Here is a 22,028-nt window from a genome sequence, read left to right as displayed (position 1 = left end):
TACAGGTGTCAAACAATTCAGAATTCAGGTTGAATGTAAAAGGCACAGCTGAACGAAAGGTGCCAGCAGACAGCCTGCTTTAAAAGCGTGCCACCTACTGATGAATGGCTTGAAGGAATTTCCTCTGGTGCTTCCTGACTCTGGCATGGTCCATCTTCCTCACCAGTTTGGTGTTCTTGTAGATGAGCCACGTCTCCCTGAGAACATTCGCTGCTGTGTTTTTCACCTGAAGGGAAACACAAGCTTAGTCATATCTGACGTGAAGGGGAAAGGGGCAGAAAGGGGATTGATTACTCACTCGTTTGGTGAGCTGGGTGTCCATCATGAAGTTGTGAACATGCTTTTCAGCTTTGGTTAATTCCAGCTTCTTGGCCACCACAGCCACCACCAAGGCAGTGCAGCCTGCACCCTGGGAAATAGCGAGTGAAGTGACAATTTATATGCAAGCTACAAATGTAATGACCACAATGTATCCCACTGGACATCTTATGGGTTATCTCATGCATTCCAATAGGCATATAAGACATAGTACAAGTAGTAGGGGTCATGAATTAAAAAACATATCACAATTTATGCAATTTGACTGTTGGACCCGGTGGCGCGTCTGTGGAACTTTATACGGGACTGGACTTACGTATTAGAAAGACAAACCACTTCAAATACAATATATAGTGTATGGTCCAAAGCAGGGGTTCTCAATAGGGATGTGGCCTACCAAAGCTTTTAAATTTAAACACATTCAGTCTCACAAGAGAAATGATCATTTATGCAGTACTTCCTCCCCTCTGCAAGGGGGCAACAGTGAGGCATATGCATCAGAATGAAGCAGCAGTAGAAGACGACGACTTGCATTTAAACAAATAGCGATGTCGACTTAAAAAAAAACTGTACTTTCTACAGCGACTGGACTACCAAATATACATCAACTCCTCTGCTCTCACTACGGAAGTTGACACCTTCGGCTTGAACTCTGTCCAGGATGAGGTACGGATTTGTTGTGTGTCGCTAGCAAGCCAAGCTAACCATTGCGACCCGCAAAGCAACAATGCCACAAAAGAAAACAAAACTCTCTCAGCCCAAATCCTGGCCCAGAGAAAAAAATCAGAGGAGATAGATGAGTCCCCAGACAGAAAAGAGATGTGAAAAATTGAATGTGAAGGATTTGGAATTACATGCCACCCTTTTGGAGCTACTGCTGGTAGTAGCCAATAAAGGAAGGATGTCACATAAGACATGACACAACTACATACATGACATAATTCATTTCCCGTGTATAAGCCGCTACTTTTTTCTCGTGCTTTGAACCCTGCGGCTTATACAGCGATGAAGCTAATTTCTGGCTAAAAACTACAAAAAAACTATTTCCCAGCTTCAGGAAGTAGTGACGCAAATTAGTCAATTGGAAGCTAATATTACGTTTTGCAGTCTTATGCAGCGATTTCTGCCACTTCTTAAGTAAGTTTGATCAAGTGTACAATTACTACAGCTTCTGTTTGGACTACTCGGACCGCCAACCGTCCACTATCACAGGATAGCTCAAGCTAAAAGGCTAATTTGCCGAGAGACAAGGAGATAGCACCACCGAAAGCGAGAGACTGACAAAGTGTGTGACGAAGGAATTATGATGCTGTTCAATTGCGATACTTGTCAAGACGACTTGAGTGGTTTTAGTTCCCAGGAGGAGAAAGAGGACTTTTCTGGTAGGCCACTGTTCAACTGGCCATCATACACTCACTGTTCAGCACTGTTTAAATATCCATGTTACAACGCACTGTTCACAACAGTTTGGATAAAAGTATTTATGTCATGAAAAGTTAAAAAAAATCTTTGTGTACTAAATATCTCATGTTAGGACGTGGACACCAGCAGCTTATAGACAGGTGTCACCGATATATGTACAAATATTTTTTTCCTCTTTAAATTTAGTGTGCAGTTGGTGCGACTTACATATCTGTGAGCTCTATAGTCCGGAGGAGAGTGCACTTCCTGGTGTATATGTGTATGCATGAGAAAATGTGTCCAAGCTTTTGACTGGTAGTGTATATCCATAAAAATCATCCGAATTTTCAATATCATCTGGCCCTGACTGTGTCTTCACAAATGGACAAACTTAACGTAAGTGTACGTGTAAGTGTTGGGACTATCTTTTATTCATTTTAGGGCTTCCTGTAGGAGTAATGTCCGGTTATCCTAAGCCGTTTGTCCATATCATCTTTTAAAACAATTAAAAATGTTTTCTTCCCCTCACCATAATGCCAGTCAGGAGGCAGACTCCCTTCCCACAGTAAGTGTTTGGGACCATATCTCCATATCCGATGGTAAGAAAGGTGATGGAGATCAACCACATGGCCCCTAGGAAGTTGCTGTTCGTGTCCTGGTTGTCGTGGTACCTGCAATAAATTGCAATACTTAAATTATGGACGCGACAGGCTGAGCAACTTTTCAGCAACCTTATGGCACAGAGTACACATTACACTCTGGTATTTGTTTTTTATTACTGCTAATGAGAAAGAATCTTGGTAGGGCTTGCTATCATACACAGGTAAAAATTGTCACCCTTTTGTGTGCAGACGTCCAGGAATAGAAGAGTGTTTTGTTCATATTAGAGTGGTTTACTCATTTTAAAATGTTTATGGCATTTAATAATGTTAAAATGTCATTTAAAACACCGCCTGTGTAGTAAATGATGGTTTTATGGTTGCAACAGTTTGACCCTGGAACTGATTGTTTCTATTTGCATTATTTACAATGGGGAAAAACTGGTCAACCAGCGTCCTGGGATGGATTGGACACAATCTTTCAGCATCCACTGGACTTTGTTGCTAGATGCTAATTGAGCACTTGAATGCCTGGTGATGATCTATTTTTGTGCCTTATCTATGTTTGATGCTGAGAGGCAAAGCATGGCGTGAGAAAAGAAACAAAAAAACATGGATCCAGGCACCTCTCGCAAGCTCTCACAGTCCATGCGGCGATGATCCACAGCGAGATGGTGAAGACCAGCAGCACCGTCCCGGGACAAATGGTCATGAGGGTCTTCATGACGAAGCGCGTGTTGAAGTTGATCTTGTTGAGCGCCCCGATGCTCCGAGACGAGGCGTCTGTGAAGAGCTTGCTGTGCAGCAGCATGACACGAGCGATGAGGTACAGCCGGAGGAACATGGGGATAGACAGGATGATGTCCACGTCAGCGTCCGTCTTGGATGGCACATAGGAGTAGGCCAGGCGGGCGGTCCAGGTGAAGGTGTAATTCCCCGGGATGGGGTGGATGGCGCACACCAGGATCTCCAGGCAGATGAAGAAGATGCGCTCATATGTCATGGCTATCCTCCAGTCGTCGGCTGCGTTGTCCACCATAAATAACTGCAAGCAAAGGGCAGAGAGTGAAGCTTTGGTGGGTGGGAGAGAGGCAGCAAACATTTTCATCATTGTGACATGGCAAGCTACAGCAAATCATTAAAGCCTTTAAACAATATGTCACTAATGGCCTCAGGTCATTAAAGTACATTTCTCAGCTCACATTTCTCAAAGACTATTCATGTCTCATTTCTGGTTTTCTCCAAGTCGTTGCAGATGCAGCGTTGCACACCTAAACACCTATCCCAGAAAAACAGCTCAAGACTTAGATCCAAAATGGGTTTTCTCCCCAGCACAACATCGACATGTGCATATAAATTAATGACAAAGAACACTAATGTATTACAACAAACAGATTAATAAAAAAAAGCCCTTTGCCAAATAAATTGTGCTCCTGCTTGATGATCAATAAAACAGCTCACAGCATTTTACTCTGACATTCTACAAACCTAAATGGAAAAAGCTTGGCAAAGGCTACAATAAAAAATAAAAGGTATATCAAAAAATGTTCTGCCTTTACAAACACAAGAATGCTTTGCAGTATGTTTACCGTATTGTTGTAGTCCTCAGTCATGTGTATGGAGACCAACATCAGTCTATCCTTGGCCACAGGCTTCACTGCACATCTTGAAATGAAGCCTGGAGCTTTGCCAACTATTCGTCAGTCAAGTTTGATCATTTTGTTTTTATACCTAGCATAATGTTGCTGGTAAAATGTGACTAATGTTAGCAATGCAGCGCACATAGCTATGCTGGTGCTGCTAATGTTTGTGTCCTCCTGTCCCACGCTGTAATGTTCCATTCTTTTGATATATGGTATCTACTACGTAGGACAAGTGCAGAGTTATAGTGTACTAGTATATGAAAGAAGTGAATAAAGTGCGCTTCTTGGAGACAGGTGTGGATAAACACTGCTCATTAGCAATAAAGCTACACACACACAAAACAGTGTGTTCCCAATAAGGCTTACTGAAACCACTTTTAAAAGTTTTTTTTTTTTTTTTTTTAACTAAAATCTAAATTCCAGCCAACACTAGTTTCATAATAGTGTATTTGGAATGTACTTTTGTGGTACAACTGAGGCTTAATATGGGACTTTAAAGCAGTGATGTTTGTAATGCAATGCAGTAACTGTGTGCACATGCATTCCACCTTTTTTTTTCCCCACCTCTCTGATTTCTCTCACCACTTGGACTCTTTGAATAAAACAAGAGCAGAGAAAAGGTGCAACATTAGCAGCGTGCAGTCAGCATTTTCAGCTTCACACAAGATGCACTGATGTGAACATCTGCTGCTGCCGCCACATTAAACGCTCGCCTCCGAGTGGACGGTGCCAGTGACCACCGGTGAAGTCAACTCACTTAGGACTTGGATGTGGCTGTAATTTAATACCCCTCAGCAGCCCCCCAAATGCAAGCCCTTTCCCACTGGTGCCCAGCCCCGTCGTCATTTTCAGTGCAATTTACAGTTATCAAGAAGACTGAGAGCATTCACCCAGAACTCATGTCAGCAGTCCGTTCACAGTGCTATCCTATCGGTATGTCTCCCTGGCACGCAGATTAAATGCCGTCAAAGCTTCAACTACATTTGTCAAACAGTTTTTCCCCCTTTCTATTCCCTGCAAAGCTCCCAATCACATTAAGGGCCTCCCCTGCCTATATGTGCATGCCATCACAACTGGCAGCAGATATTTCACAAAGTGTATCCGTCAGCAGGGTTAGTGCGGTGGTTCCCGGTGGGCTGTTTTTACAATGAGAGCAAATGCCTTTTAAGGCAAAGGAGAAAGGAATAAAAAAAAAAAAACAGCTGCACGAGCACATTTTCTCTGACTTGCATACACATAAAATGTCCTTTTTGTGCATTCCTGCAAAGGTCAGGTCATCCTAAAAGTGTGTACTCAGTGTGTTTCTAAATGCATTACTTACAATTTGACATAATAGTGATTGCATCATGATTGCATCATGGGATCCCCATTATTTGTAGGAGCTATGTTACAAAACCCTCAGTGAATGACAAAAAAAACACGAATAATGGACAAACCCGTAAAAAGCCCTAAAAATGCCTACTTTTGATACTAGTAATAATAACAATAATCGCTTTCACAGTTCTTAAACACATTTTAAATTCAGTTTTACACATTAACAATCAATTCCAGCATACAGTATCATGCTTATTTGTTGACAAAGCATCTTCCCGTACTGGAAAATATTGAATGAATTGAATTGTGAGGCAGCATCCTCTGGTGGGCTCATAGCTGCAGAACTAGTTTGCCCCGGCAGATAGTGCCATAAAACCTCTATGCATTTAAGTTACCATAAAAAAGGAATTGTTTACAATTTCAAGCAGAGAAAACAAATGATGCCAAACCACGAATAGGTGGGGATACCGTATGTTGTTGTGATATGTTGCTAGATGATTATAACGCCATATGCCATCCTAACCAGTGACATGTGGTGAGGTTCGTGACTGGTGAGGCACTGACTCCTTTGGAGTTTTTTGTTTTCATACTGGTTGCTCATTAAGAGGATAACCAAAAAAAGAGGAGCATAATTCACTTTAGTTGTAAAAATGTTTTGAGATACGTCTTGGGCCCATTTATTTATTTATTTTTTTAAACTTAAAAACCTTACCTTTTCTTTGTATATGAAGTACAGCCTTTCCTTGTAAAAATCTAATCACCTCCTGGTGAGTTTGGCTATATAATCTTCCATCTTCCATTCATTTATTCACTAGCTAGTGCTAAAAAGACAAAAAGAGAAAAAGAAAAAAGGAAGGACATCACAGTGATAAGCACCTTCCAGCTCACGCATGCCTGACCTCTTCAGGATGCAGCAGTACTGCAACTGCCTCCTTTCTATGTATTTTAATGCCTAATTAGCAAGAATAATGACGTCACACTTACAATAAAGACGTTAAACAGGCTGTAGAAAGTCATGGTGTAACTGGTTGAAATAAACTTTTCCGCAGCATTGTATTATTGGCGACATGCGCCAACTCAGTGTGCACTCAGTCGGCAGGCGGGGCTTGCCACTAAGCTGAGAACCACGCTCACGGTGGCCTCAACTTAGGTTTTTTCCCTGTATTTGATCTGTATTGTATGCTTCTTTCTCATTTAAGTAGCCATACGCATGTCAAATTGTTAAGTTTACAGTAGTTGAGGGTTTTATTTAACATATAACCAAGACATAGCATAACAAAGGATATAGTGCACAAAGACAACTCCAAACCGTTGGGATTTGGGCAAACTTCAACAGCTGCAAGTTCATCTCCATACATTATAATTACACATAATATCTAGAGCAGAGGTCATAACAGCCATTTCAAGTATGCAGATACAGTAATATCCATCATAGAGAACCCTCACTGCATGCTCATGATGTCGAGATTCGGCACCTTGCCAATAAGTTCCCATTTAGTCTAATTTGAGATTTCTCATTATGGAGGTGAAAACAGTCCTGAAGGCCTAATGGGATCAGCGACCTAGATTGTAAATTTAGCAGTGATACATAAAATTAAATTGCTGAATAGTCTTTTTTCCTCCCTCTCACACAGAATTGGAAGCTGCTTTTCATCATTTTCAAGCCAAGGACAAAGGCAGCGCATATAGAAAATCAATAATCTGGTGAAAATGCCACTTCGTCACAGACATACACATGGATGCTCCACAAAGGCACTGTGACACGGCGTCCGCCTTGCTCTGGCTCATCGCACATATGTCAAAGGCTGCTTTACAGTACATGACGGACAATGGAAGTGTGTAAAGGTGACGAGTACAGAGCATGTTACAAGTTCAATGGAGTGGCCCCACAAAGCCAGCTCGAGTCATGTATAATTATTTAAAAGCCACAATCCGTTTACTCCCCTAAACACATGAAGACGCGTCAATTAAATTTTCAGTGGCGGTTGTTCATATCACAGTGACACCGAGCTCTTTTGACAAGTCGACATCTGTCAAAGAAGTGTGTAACCCTAACCTTCCCGGCCAGCCTGGTGTAATGTAGACACACAAGCGGCGGCCGGCCCCCTGCTTCCCGCCTCTTACTTACTTACCTACGCCGGCTAAATGCATTGTTTTCCACACAGTGGAAGCTGCGTTTTATTTTACATTTTAAACAACACGCCTGTCCCTGTGTGAAGCGTTTACAGAGCTTGTTACCTCAAAACAGTGTAATTAAACATTTAGACCCCCGGTTGCATGAGGAGAGCCTACATGGTGGCTGTAAGCAATTAGAGTAATGGCTGACCTGAAATACAATACTCAAGGGCCCTTTACCACACGGCATCAAGTATTCAATGGCGGCAGCAGAACAACAGTTATGACACACAAGTGCATGCAAAGCAATAAAGCATGGAGTCAAACAGAAGAATGTTGTCATGTTCACGCTGTAGAATTTCATGCAAAAAGGAGGGTGCTGACGTATTTTTAGTTTAAAAGCTTTTCTTTTATAAAACTGTAGAAAATTACGGCAAAACACAGTGGAACACAAGTTGTTATGGCGACGAAGGTCAACCTCTGATTTGCTTGGATTTTGCATCCTTTTTTCCCCATACAACCAATGGAAACAGAATTCATCCATTCCTGGGTCAAGCTGTGAGCATAACTGTGTAAAAGAAGTTAATTACCTTTCTGTGTATTTCTAGAGGTTAGACACATACTTTTCCTCCCAAGAGTTAAGTGTTCAAATTTTGTGGTTCCACTGTATATTTCGAACAAGTCCTTCAGGATTGCTGAGCGTGTCACGACAAGAAACTGTTATGAACATAATATACTGTACAGTTGTCCCTTGCCACATCGCGGTTCGAATTTTGCGGATTCACTCTCAGTTTAAAAAAAAAAAAAGAATAAATCATGCTGTTTCATGGTTAAATACGACCTATAAGTAAAAAAAAAAAAAAAAAAAAAAGCATACTTAAGTAAATTTTACGTATTTGCCCAAATTAAGTATTTTCAAGCATAAAAACGGCTATAATGAATTGAAATAAAAAGAATAAAATACTAAGAAGGCGCATTCAAATTGTGATATGTAGTATTCTACACTGGTCACTAGGTGTCAGTAATGTTACTTTAATGTTTGGTGAAACATACAAACATTGGAACAACAGGCTTTTATTGCAAGTTTGAATTACCTCACAACAGGCACAATAATAAAATGATAATCAAATGATATCAATGATACTAACAATATCAACTCTGAACCCCTGACATCCCATCCTCCACACATCTATTTCAACACACACAAGGACAAGTTTTATATATGTCTTAAATAGCTTTTTTCTCTGATTATATCTACTGTATATTGGGTAATACGAGTGTAAAGGTAAATGTAGGGGTGTTGTTTCATGTATAGAGGGCTCTAATAATGTTAAAAACCGTATTTAGAAGGTTGCAAACAGGTTTTTTATGATCCAACTACTAAAACATTCAATTTATAAAGAAGGAATCCTAGTTTACAGAAATTCTCTTATCACGGCCGGGTCTGGAACCAATTAACTGTGCTAAAAAAGGGATCGCTGGACTACTAAATTCTCATAAGACCTTCTGAGGTACAGTGAAAAAAACTAGCATAGCTGACAATCAGTTTTTCATGTTTTTTAACAAACTGGAAGAATCTGCAGGCATAAACAGAATAAGTAATAAGGGCATTTAAAAAAAGAGAGAAATATAGCAATAAAAGAGTCATGTTTAAATTGTGTGAAACTCATCCACTTGAGCAGGAGGGAGAAAACTAATTGTTTTTAAGATGGAATGAACACAGACTGCAAAATGACACACAAATCACAAATAATTTGCATGTCTATTTTACAGATGCTCCAGTGATGATTAATTAAAGGAGGACTGGGTATAGGCTTCAGCATGCCCGCGACCCTCTCAATTGATCTTGGAGGTGAAGATGCTGGCCCTCCATGGTCATGGGCTGGTGTGGTTACACGCGGTCTGTGGTTGTAAGATCGTTTGGATGTACAGTCTTCCGGGTTCTGATATCGCTCCCCCACTCTATCGCGTTTTTTCAAAAATTAATTAATTAATAAATGATTGCGGTTTGGTGGACGATTACGGCCAAGTAAAAAATCTTGAAATACAAATTACTCTAAATGTAGTATTATGGCCACTAGGCGTCAGTAATGACACAAAACATTGACAAAACATGACATCTTATTACCTTGACATTGCATGTAGTCAGCCATGGCATGTCCGACATGATAGAGTGAAAAAAGCTCTCCTCCCATTCCGTGTGGAAGTGGGACTTTTTTTGGATTATTACTGTCTTTCTTCCCCACTCCATTTCAAACCCGTTTTTAGGTTTAGAATAAATAATTGGAGGCTACCAGTTAGCTTGCTAACATGGTAGGCAGCCGTGGCCTTCTCTTGTGTCCCTGCAGTGATCCCGTAGGCTGCGCATTAGCAATGTTGAGTAAACAAAGAATAATAGGAGTGTAAAGGGGACTATAGGGATTAGAGTTCATGTCTACATGGCTCTAATAATAGTACAAAAAAAACGCATTCAGACAGTCATAAATATATTTCCTATGATCTCTACGGAAATATTCCATTTATTAACATTGAATACCGCGGTTGACTCTGGAACCAATTAACCGCGATAAACGAGGAACGACTGTACTGCCAAATTTTCTGAAATGACTATGGATATGGCTTATGGTCGAGAAATGAACATTCAATTCACAGGCAACAGATCTGGTGGACATCAGCATCTCGATATGCCACAACCGTGAGGTAGATGGATTATCTTGGCAAACGAGAAGCGTTCACTAACACAGATTTGTGAACAGTCGGAGAGAGAAATAGGCCGTTTGTTTATATAGTCAGCTCATGAAAGATGGGAGCAATAGCAAAAGTGTTTTTTTGTTTGAGTGTATCTTAAAAGGTACACAATAAAATTCATCTTTTTGCAGAACTCTTGTTGCCATGGCACATGACAGGGGCAAGTAAAATGCAATCTATTTGAAGATGCTCTGCACATAGCTCAGGACAGTGAGTAAATACACTGTGGTACTTGTAATGACATTATTCATGGACTGACCCTGTTCTCTCATGTCAACCATTGTGTTATCCTTTTAGCTTCTAACACAAGACACTCATGTTTGACTCTTTGTAACACACAATTGGATCCTATAACCTTCACCTTGCGGCTAAGTCCAAGAAAGCCCAAGAAAGAAGTGGACATGCGCTCACAATGGGCACACTCGCACACCCGAGACACGCTAATCCCCTGCACTAGACAATGTCCTCTAAATCCAAAGTGTGTGCACGCTGTTAGTTATGCTGAATATAGACTACGTGGCGCAAGTGCAGAGGAAAAAGTGCACAGAATCGGATATGATAAAAATCTACCAAAGCCATAAACGGACAGATCTGATGTACCCAATCAATTTGAGCCTGATGCAATAATCGCAAAATCCTAAGTGTGACCTAGGGACCATTTGCAGCTTGCAGCCTACCCTTTTTATCGGCACATTCTGAACATACGATTAGTGAAAAAACCCCATCAAAAATAGGGAAAAAACAGCAATGTATTTTTATTTTATTTAACCTTTATTTAACCACAAAAATCCCAATGACAAAACTGCTGCAGTGCATTCAAGAAACAACATGCAGGAATCAAAAGGAACAGCAAAATCAAGCTCTAAATATAATTGGCGGCACAGAACGTAAATAGTAGAACCACATTCAGCTAATGTTAACATCTTGAAACACTGGTACTGCATCGTTCCTGTCAGAGTGCACACTGCTGACAGCCACAATGTGGTTACACAAAAACAATTTTGTTAACAACTCAACCTTAGCAGAGGTCTGCGTTCCATGTAGGGCTATCCTAGTTTATGGTGGGCAAGTTTTTGTATCTCAGCTCACCTGCGCTGCTAGTTGGGCTGTGCTGGTTAGGGTCATCACCACACTCAATATATCTAATGGAGTCCCGCTCAATATTTAATCTGTGTAATGTCGAGTGGGAAACGTACATCTTGTCATCTTGAATGAAATCGCTCAATTTCATTAGTGAACAAAGTTGAGAGGGGTTCGGCTCAATTAGACATTAATGCAATGCTTTATTTATGATATCAAAGCGAGCCACTAAGGGACCACTTGGCATCATAAATCCAAAGCTGTTGCACATTACGCTTGACTTGTTTTAAGTTTTTTAGCATTCACAACTCAAGTTTCATGTATGCTAATACCAACTTTTTAATCAAGCAAAGTAAACACCTGAATAAATCTCTCTTTCGTTATTGTTGTAGCCAAGATGCACACATGTTCCCATTTCCAGGCAGTGCATGGTTTAGAGGAAGCCATCAATAAATAATCTTTACAGTTCTGGTCAGGAGGCAAAGAAGTGTGTCTGCTCTAGAAAAAGCTTGTATATTCAGAGAAAACATTGAGGTCAGCAGCCAGTGAAGTTGCCGACTCCAGCCTCAAGTGTCAGGTACAGTCAACAAGAACGAAGATATATGAGAAAAATCCAGCAGATGGCACTGTAGTGAAAAAAAATATTTTGAAACTGGCATATGGAGTCATGGTTTCATTCATTCGTTCATTCATTCATTCATTCAGTCTCCATCAGAGGTTCAGGTGAGCTGAAGCCTGTTCCAGCTGAAGTCGGCCGAGTGGGGGTCACATCAGACTGTTTGCCAGTCAATCAGGACACATAGACAAACAACCATTCACAACTATGGACAATTTCGAGTATTTCTGTTTTATTTCTGTTTCTGTTTAAAAAAAAAAAAATTAAAATCATAATCAGCCAGTAAGTGAGATGAGTGGCTCCAAAAGGACATACCCTTGTCAAGCTGCTCTGTTTGTGATACTAACTTTCATAGTATGCAAATTTCACATCACATCAAAGACATAAAAGCACCAAAGAATTTTGCATTAGTCCATGAGAAAAAAATGTCAGCACAAAGGACAGCGGCACAGCAGTAGCCTGAACACAATTTAGATGTGAGCGTAAGAGAAATGATAAAATATCAGTTTCCAACCACTTGGGGAGGCAGGTGAACGACCATCTCAAAGCAGGATGATGCTCCTGGCTTCAGACACACGCTGACAATGACAAAGCAAAGTCGAGGGTGGGGTGGGGGGGAGACAACGCAATCTCCACCGTTAGAGTCAGTAAGTCGCTGCCTGCAAACACTACAACCGCAACTAAAGTAAAAAGTCTAAAAATTCCTCTGGCGGACGGCCATGTGTCAACAAGAGGCATCAAGGCAACTTGATCATCTGCTAACACATCAAGGAGGACTAAAAATAGGCTGTGGACAGGAGGATTTCACATGAAAGCGAGCAGGGATGATGGGAGCAATCTAGTTCACGGATACTCCCGTCTCTGTTTTATGATGATACGCGTGCCTCGGGAGGCCATCTGAGCACAGCAGATGCTTCCCAAACTAATTCCCATGACAGTAGGTAGGCAGCATCTATCCCTGTCGGATGCGGCCATTTTTTCGAAGAGCAAATAAAACATTTGTAAGGAAGTAGATTAAATGACAAGGAGTAATATTTACTGAGCCTGACAAGTGAATCAGTTTTAAGGGGCTGGGAGTGGTGGCGGTGACTTACAGCTGTATGTGTGACAGGTATCTGTGAGTACACATGGACGTGCATGCATAATGGATTTCATTGCAGGGGGGAAACATCCTGTCAAGACTAAAATTACTGTTTAATAAACCAGAAAGACTTAAGGTCACTTAACAAGAAGCAGCAGCTACCTACCGATGGATCACCTAAACTGTACATGCCTCCTTATATAGAGCCAGGTCATCAGTAAGTTTCCGTTTCGGTTGTCTTGTGTGTAGTAAACTCATTAGCGTTCCTATTTTTACTCTTTCAATATGTGAAAATGACTACAAAAATAGGGAGTAAGTAATATCTACTTGAATTAATTCATGTTGATAACTCTGAATGTTATAGTTGGTTACTGCAGTTGCACTCTTCTGTTGTGTTTAAATGCATTGTATCATGCTGTCTTTTTATATTTGGTCACATTTTTCCACCAAGGAGGGGTGATGTTTTCATTAGTTTACTTGCTTGTGAGTAGGATTATGCAAATCAGTTTCGACTCATCTCAGCAGGGATTTTTTTATAGTATAAAGGGCAAGTTATTATAAAATTGAGTATCCAGGATTTATTTTTCCCCACTTTTTGTAACACGATAAGGCAATTTTTGGATGTTTTTCTTAACCACTCAAAAAAAAAAAAAAAGGCATGAATCTTAATCACAAAATTGAGGGATATGCAGAAGGTGGGTATCTATTAAGATTTCAAATGTGGTGCTGATCCTATTTAGCATTACTCAAGTCCCATCTAAGCAGCATTGAGTGAGCATGGATGCCGTGTTCGCTTCTCACAAAAGCTCCCACCTGCCTTTCAGTTGTTTAGAAGAGGAACACTTATATTACAACTAGAAAACACAGGGAAAACACTAATGACAAATATCAAACATGCAAATATCAGAAATATCACAAATATCAGTCCACATGCACTAAAATTGATTATTATGGGGACTGGAGCCCATAAATGCGCTACCAATACAAGCCAACCCTGTTACAAGCCTGTAACAAACCTGCTGTGATGTGAGGAACACAGCGTGGCATATCAATCACAAATAAAGCCCACATTACACACATAAAGAAAAGTTTGGCCCCCTTTATGAATTGAATAATTTACACGTAGGCTAGAAAGGCGTTGGAGGCAGCAAATAATAGATGTGCTCCTTTCATGCAAATGTATGCTTCCTAATTTATAAACAGCTACTGAATCGCTTCAGTTACACATTGAAATATGGTAATGTGGATTTCTCTCATCATCACTTATGAAAGAAAGCTTTACAATGAGACATTTTACAGTTGGGCCATTCCAATGACAGTTATTCCCCTGGGAATTGTAAGTTCTAAAAATATAAGACAGACGCAAAACATGACAATCAATCTGACGTGAGCATTGAACCATTGAGCAAACACCATTTCAATCGTCTGCAGGAACAAGAACACTATTCAAGTTGTTTCCCCTCTTAAGTTAATTGAAACTGAAATGTCTTGCATATGTGAAAGCAACATAGATCCTTTCAGTGCAGAATGTGTCACTATTGATTTTGTGGCCATTCAACAGAGATGCGGGTGCTGAGGCTTAAGATGAACTGTTGCTGCAATGTTTCTGACCAAGGTCATAAAACTGTCGAAGTGTTGGACATTCTCAAGGTGGTGGGGTGTTTATTTGTGGCTGACGAGTAGTATTCATGCACTGAATGCATTTTCATTGTGTTTTTTGAACGGCTGATGTAAATTTGGATCTCGAATGATGTGAAACTGAAGTTGAACACGCTACAAAGCTAATTTATACACTGCACAGACATTTGAACCTAACATTACCCCTAATGACCAGTGTTCAAGCAATGAACACGTGAAGTTCTTAAATCTTCAGCATTTTCAACGTGTTTTTGAACAGCTGATGTGAATTTAAATCTTGAATGACCTGAAACTGAAGTTGAACACGCTACAAAACTAATTTATACACTGCACAGACACTTGAACATTTCCCCTGACGAGCCGCATTGAAGCGGTGAACGCACAGTCCTTAAATCTTTCCCATTTTCAATGTGGTTTTGAATGGCTGACATTACATTAATTTGGATCTTAAATGACCTGAAACTGAAGTTGTACACGCTGCAAAACTAATTTCACACTTGAAAATAACATTCCCTTTTTATCTGCAAATACATGAGTTAAGCTGTGTGTTTTAAGTGTACGTGTTTTACATCAGACTAAATGCTCCATCCTCTTAAGTCACATCAACATTTAGAAAAAAAACACAAGGTGTGTTTCATTACCTGGATCTCTCTTGCGTGGTAGATGATAATCAGTCCCAGGAGGATGATTGTAGAAAGGCTTATCAGGCATTTTAGAGCTAATGAATACAGGGACTCCTGGAAGAAAGCGACAACACTAAAGCCAAACACAAGATTGTAGCATTTAAAAAAACAACACCACACTTATTATGTTACACAGGTGAGAGAATCACAAAGATGTGCGATCACTTTAGCACAGCACTATTGTTACCTCATATACAGGACACTCTAAATGGCTCACCACTCTAAAAGATACTGCTTGTGTGTACCCATTACACTTGAATGTTTGGTCGCGTAAAGGTTATACAAAGTTACTTTGGTGACCACCAAAGAGGTACATTAGTGTAGATGGTAACTTGGGGGACAGAAACAGATCTATGTGTAGTTAAATGTTAAAAAACTAACTCTCCTGCTGCCTTCTTGGCCAGGTCTCTCTTGTAAAAGAGTGATCTTAATGGGACAAACATGGACAAAAAGGATTTACAAAATATATATACTTTTAAAGTTTCCTAAACTGCCAGATACCCACCTTTCCATAGGCTCCCCAAGAGAGTTCTGTCTCTATAACCATAACAACGATCCCAAACATCCCAAAGATTAAAGCATAGTCGCTGAGTCGCTTCCTCTTCTCAAACAAGGCCCTCCTGTGGCCAAGCTTCTCCCCAATGTTCTGGTTCTTCTTCTTGCCCGATTTCCCCCCGCTGTGGCCGCAGCCCCCGCCTCCGTCCCCGGATGCGTAAGGCATGACTGTGGCCGAGTGGTTCTCAGGCTTGGAGGCTGCCAACGTGTCCGACGCGTCCCCGGCCGAGAGGGGCTGCAGCGGCTGCGACTCGGAATCGAACTCGTGTACGTTCCTGCGAGACGAGCTCAAGTGGCTGAGCGGCCGCATAACGCCGCCGTTGTATCTGCAGCTGCTCATGGCTGTCTCATGGCGGGAGGCTTGCTGGTCGCTGGCCCCGGGATGCTGCTGTTGCTGCCTGGAGGAAGTGGCATGGCTAGAGGGAGTCAGGTCGCGGACGCCTCGCCCGGAAGACGTCTCCGAAGATGTCCTCAAAGTTACCTCGGTGCACGTCGGTGGCGTCCCACGGAGGACGAGGCTGTCGCAGGCATGACAGGTGCAATCGACATTCGTGCAGGTGCAAGGCGACTGTCTGCTTGGCCCGCAGAGGAGCTGCTGCTGGTAGTGGTGCTGACTGGGATGCTCCGTGTAGAAATGGTTCCGCAGATGCAACGGGCTTCCCATATCACGCTTGCCTCTTCTTTTTTTCCCCCTCTCTCTCTTTTTTTTAAAGCAGCAGCAGTCCGGCACCACATAGCACCCGGCGAAGGGCGTTGTGGTACTCGGACAGAGCCATATCGGCTCCGGTATAAGACTACAACAGCTCCTATTGGGCAAGGAGGACCAGGACAATCTAGTCCGACGTCATGAAGAGCTTGCAATCCGGGGTTAACTAGCCCTGCCTTTTACTGTATACAGGTTACACACAGAGTACAGCAGACGTATCTTATGCCCCCCCAATGTACAATATTCCACCTCCATAGGACTCAAAAAAGTACATTTGTTTAAAAGCAGTACAGGTGCACCAACCCGAAAGTACAGTTATGAACTTTATGTGCATTATGTTTGTACTTTTACTTTTGGCTTACTTTTTTTACTTTCACTTTTTGCCACCATGTATCACTCGGAGTTCATTTTGTTTCCAAAAACTGAAATACACATAAAAAAAAATCAATCTTTTGCAAAAATTCCACAAACACATTGATTGACCCCACAGGGGGGCGTAGCTTCTTTTGTTATAACCCATGCAGACTTGATTCATTTGATTGGCCGGTGGTCACATGATCACGGTAAAGCCTTTACACCTTTAAGTTATCCTGCGCCGAGGAGCCTCCACATTTTAACTCACCAAGCTGTGTACTAACCGTAAGTGTGTGGGGTGCTTGTGTTCACCATGAAGCGCTCTCTCATATTCTCTCTCTCACACACACACTAGTCATTGATCACTAAAGCGCCCTTTCATAAAACTGTCCCTCTGCACAGCATCGCAATGCGCACTTACTCCCGATTGGCTGCATCCGCACCACGTGATAGCCCCCACCTGTATCTAGCCATCTCTGTGCATGTATCACCGTTTTAACGATGTGCTTATGTGTCTTTTTAATTTGTAAATAGGCTAAACTCAATCTAGTTAAATATAAAGTTATACATATTTCAAGAAAACTCCTGTTTTTTATTAGTATTAGTATACATTTTTGCATCAACAGATATATTTGTGACATTTTCTTCAATTTATTCAGCTACATGTAAAATATTATGAACAGCTCTCAGTACGATGCAGCTGCTCGACCAGCAGTGGTTAAGGCCTGCCCGTAACTCGCAACTGACATGCTAATACAAATAATACCCTTTTTTGGCAAAGTAAGCAATAGTGAGTACAGCCGTGGTGAGGCGAGTAACAGTGGAAAAGGGGCTTCACTGTAGTCAGTGTACCATTAATGACCCAGGAAAGCGTTCCTGTATAGTGCAGATGGGCTCTGGAAAGTTAACTTTTATTTGGGGTTATAAATAAAAGGCCTGGGGCCTATCATTGTTTCCCCGATGCTGGTAAAGATGAACCATCAAGCCATCTCACATATAATACCCCGAAACTATTTTGACTATTTGTTTTGAGCATGCATGAGACGACGGACATGACAAACTATCCTTTGAAGTAACTAAAAGTATACAGTCCATTGTGAGAAAGAACCCTTTGAACTCAAGGCGATCTTATTGTGGCGTTGCATTCTGTTCCAAAGCACTTTTCAAACACTTCATCACTTCACAGACATTCGTTCATTAGTCCTTTGAAACACAGTGATGGAAAATTCAAATAGTGGCAATCAAGGCTAATAAATCACTTCCCATCGTTCTATTTAAGCCACATGATCAATCACGCTCACCTCTGCATTAAATGTGAATAACTCTGGAGTACACAACTATGGATATAAGGCACCCACACTCCCGCAGGCCACAACATAACGTGTGCAAGCTAATGGAATCCAATACAGGGGCTGTGATGTGTCATTATATTGTGCAGGTGTGCTTAATGAAGGGGCCTGAGAATGCACATAGGTCACTTGTATCATTTCAGTAGTTCCTGTTGTCAATGTCACCCGGTTATGGACTCCCGAGCATTTATTTATAGAAAAATGTAGGAAAAAAGTCCCCTGATGCCAAGTTGAGAAATTACTTTTGAGGTTTAATTTTGCTTCAGGCCTCCTTTTTAATGCGTTCCAGGAACGGGATGATTAGAACTACAGATGCCAGTCTGGATGAGAGGATCAAAATCGCTATTAAGATTAAGAGCATCAATTATACGCTAGACGGGACAGCCGAGTGAGTGAGGAGCGCAGAGAGCGATTATAAAGTTCATTATTTCTTTGTGGCTCTTTGACATTTGTTCACAAACTGTCATGCCCTACTCAGACGAAGTTTGTACTTCTCTTATTTTAGGACACATTTATCTAAAAGTATCACTGGTGACTTTGTGATGTGTCCTGATGTTTAATACTGTACCTTCAGTAAAATCAAAACATCATCTGCGCACTTACCACTTTCATATCATTCCAGTTTCCGTTCTTCATCCGAGCAGCAGCCGCTGTAGACTTGGAGCATCTTAAACTGCTGGAGGACGTTGTGTGTTAATAAGCGCATATCACAGCATATGTATACTTTCGCAAAGTATTGCAATGAAAAAATGCTGCTCATGCCAAGGTCACACATCATTTAAATTTCATTTACATGTTCATAAATATGCCCCATGCCTCATTATGAAGGTCTGTCCATTAAAAAGTGAAGGAAAAAAGAAAGAAATATGGATCTTTGCCTATATTCCAATACTCACGTTATTTGGCCAATATTTTTTTTTATTTTCACAGTCCCATACATATTTGACACACATGATCCATGTATCCATCCATTTTCTATACCACTTGTCCTCATGAGGTTCATGGGGAAGCTGGAGCTTGTCCCAGCTGACTTCGGGCGAGAGGTAGGGTTGACTGGTTGCCAGCCAATCCCAACATTCACACATAAATGTACACCTTAAATTAAAAAAATATATACATATAGTCACCAATGCAGCCTGTTGAATGCCTCTTCTCGCCACACAGTGTTGGGCAGATTACTTTAAAAAGTAATTAGTCATAGTTACTCGTTACTTCCCCCAAAAAGTGATTGAATTTGTAACAAAATTACCCTTCATAAATGTAATTAGGAACCACGGAAGATAATTACTGTGTTACTTTTTATGAAAAACCTTCAAATATGTAAAAGAATCTGGATTTATGTTTTTAGTGGCGTGTGTGAGAAATGTTTCATGAGACTTACAACGGACGCCGACAAACACTTGGGGCATAATGTACACTTCACATGTACAGTATGTCCTTGCCTTTTACATCAATGAAGGTGAAGTAGTGTCACTACATCCATCCTAAAAATGCCAGTTTTAACTCAACATAATGCTCTGGTTCACCATTGTTGCATCGCAGTCTCTTGTGTGGCTGTGGCGCACTGAGGTTTGTAACAACACCCACCTACCTGAACTCTGGCACTAGGCTTATAATCAAATTGCACTCTACCTTTAGCCCATCATCATTACTTTTGTCTGTCACCCCTCCACCCTCACCAAAGACATTTTTTCTTGAATGAGAAAAAAAACTTTTATTTGCAGCTACTGCTGTCCTTTTCCTGGCTGGCTGAGCGAGCTGGTGAGCAGGTAACAGCCTTCAGATATATCAGTGCATAATAACGCGCCACTGCCCGGTTATGGTAATGGAATTGTTATATTTGAAATGATAATTAATTAGATTAACTGTTACTGAAAAACAATCATATTTTTAATGAGTTTGCTCCCAACACTGCTGGACAATTTGAAAAGCTCAAACTACAGCTGCCCTCTAGTGGCCATATTCATTATGACCAGAAAACATCAGTACAGCAGAGCCCTGCCTAGCCGCCATTCAGCATTTGCCCCAACTATTTGGGGATTTCTTACTAAAAAACCTTGTGGGGAAAAACTCATCCATTCTTTCTTTTTGTCTCCAAAAATTTGGAGCAACACCTCGGCATCTCGTGCTGCTAGCCGCTTAAGAGGGAGATGCAGGCGGTGCCACAAGAGACGTAAAGCACGGTTGTCATGGTATCCTTATGACCACGCTCAAAACTAGACTGACTCCAATTCAAAATGTTTTCTGATTGATCATCTTTCATTATCTTTTGTTATTGGTGAGTATCCATACATTTTACCCTTTAAAATACATTTACTAAGTGAGTGGGGCATATTTGAAGGGAGTGTCAAAAATTGGCATTTTTATGGGTGCTCCCGTTATTCGCATTTTTTTCCTATTTGCCAGGAGTCTCAGACCATAACCCCTGCAAATAGCGGGGATACACAGTAGTGGAGCTTGTGGATGGGGTTGGTTGTTTCGTTACCATAATTTTTCCCCATAAGAAGGTTCTCTCAAAAGGACAACAATTTAGCCCTAACACAACGGCAGTTATACAATTGGGCTGTATCTTAAAATGGACTTATTCACTAGTCAACCTTGCCTCTCGCCCAAAGTCAGCTAGGATAGACTCCAGCATACCCCGTGATCCTAGTGAGGACAAGTGGCATAGAAAATGAATGGATTGATGGATATTCATAGTAGGGACATAGGACACCAGAGATGCGTAACTAAGGTGCCCACTTCCTCCTCTATACAAGTGTCTAATACCAGAATCCATATACGGCTTTTAGTAATGCAGCTACTGACCCAACAACCATTTACAGTGAGCAGAGAGATTTACCGTCAATCTGGTTAATTGTCACCACACGGGACTGCTCGCAAGTTTATGTCCACCATCAGACTGATGTATGGCCACTGTGCTGATGTGTTGGTAAAGTCTAATTGACATGAGGGCACTTAGGCAAAGAACATGACCACATGGGTGGAAAAGCTGAGTTAACCGCTGCATGATAAAACTTAAAAACAATGAATAGCAAGCATACTTACACCTTACTCGGTTTACGGCTCCGCAGGGGAGTACAAGTTTGCTGCAGGTGAGACGTCAAACATCATGCTTTTTAACATTCTTAACTGTCATGCAAGTGTAAAAGGAAGTTAACCACTGTGTACATTATCACTGGTGCCCATGCTTAAAAGCATCCACATCAGCATTTATTGTGAGTTATTACTTAAAAACAGCAAAACTGTGTCTGTTAGGTTTGCCAAGTCCCACTTAAAAATAGACTTGGCTTTGAAGGAGCTTCCTCTGGGAATGGTCTCTGAACTTCATCTTTTACTCATCTACTAGCCAATATCTTTACAGGTCAGTGTCACTCATTATTGCGCTTTATGGGTGTAGTTATTACCTGAGCTCAGGACTGGGCAGACTGCTGGATCATTTTCTCCACAAGCCGCAGGTGCTTCTTGAAGTGGGTCCACTGACTACAAATATACTGCAGCAGGAGAGCGTAAGGAAAGGCAGTTTAAGATTAAATATCAGCACTGTGTAGCAGCAGTAAATTGAGTTTTAATGCATTGGTTCTGTCCTGGTGAGGGTTGCAAATAGCTTGTTTCATGAAATAAAACATACTGTATGACCGTGCATCCTATTTTTGAAAAACACATCCGCTTGTTTATATCTATACTGGCTTTAATGCATTCACATTCTAATAATTAGAAAGTGCTACACGAGTGTGTTGCGTCCACTTTTATCTGCTGCTAAAAGTGCATGCTCTGCACAGCAAGGATGAGATCCATTATGGTCCAGCAGCCTTTACTGGTGTATGG

At 41.2% G+C, this 22,028-nt stretch overlaps 1 protein-coding gene across 5 annotated transcripts in view; it reads right to left on the bottom strand.

Annotated features, from left to right (window-relative positions):
* The window catches only part of kcnn2 (potassium calcium-activated channel subfamily N member 2), a 29,596-nt gene extending 12,756 nt beyond the window's left edge, over positions 1–16,840 (bottom strand). For 4 of the 5 annotated variants that reach the window (XM_054757724.1, XM_054757723.1, XM_054757722.1 and 1 more), the window contains exons 1-6: positions 15,742–16,840; positions 15,195–15,290; positions 2,945–3,363; positions 2,249–2,390; positions 299–409; positions 99–226 (exon numbers count right to left, since the gene is read on the bottom strand). In XM_054757724.1, the coding sequence (XP_054613699.1) occupies positions 99–226; positions 299–409; positions 2,249–2,390; positions 2,945–3,363; positions 15,195–15,290; positions 15,742–16,455 (1,610 nt within the window). In that variant the 5' untranslated portion in view covers positions 16,456–16,840. The remainder of the gene's footprint in view (positions 1–98; positions 227–298; positions 410–2,248; positions 2,391–2,944; positions 3,364–15,194; positions 15,291–15,741) is intronic. The other variant, XM_054757721.1, reaches the window with a different exon arrangement.
* Positions 16,841–22,028: the final 5,188 nt, after the last annotated feature.

Source organism: Dunckerocampus dactyliophorus, chromosome 17 (genome assembly GCF_027744805.1).
Source record: "Dunckerocampus dactyliophorus isolate RoL2022-P2 chromosome 17, RoL_Ddac_1.1, whole genome shotgun sequence".
In the NCBI taxonomy this organism is placed as follows: Eukaryota; Metazoa; Chordata; class Actinopteri; order Syngnathiformes; family Syngnathidae; genus Dunckerocampus; species Dunckerocampus dactyliophorus.
The sequence above is the reverse complement of the archived record's forward strand: the minus strand, read 5'-3'. Positions and strand labels throughout refer to the sequence as shown.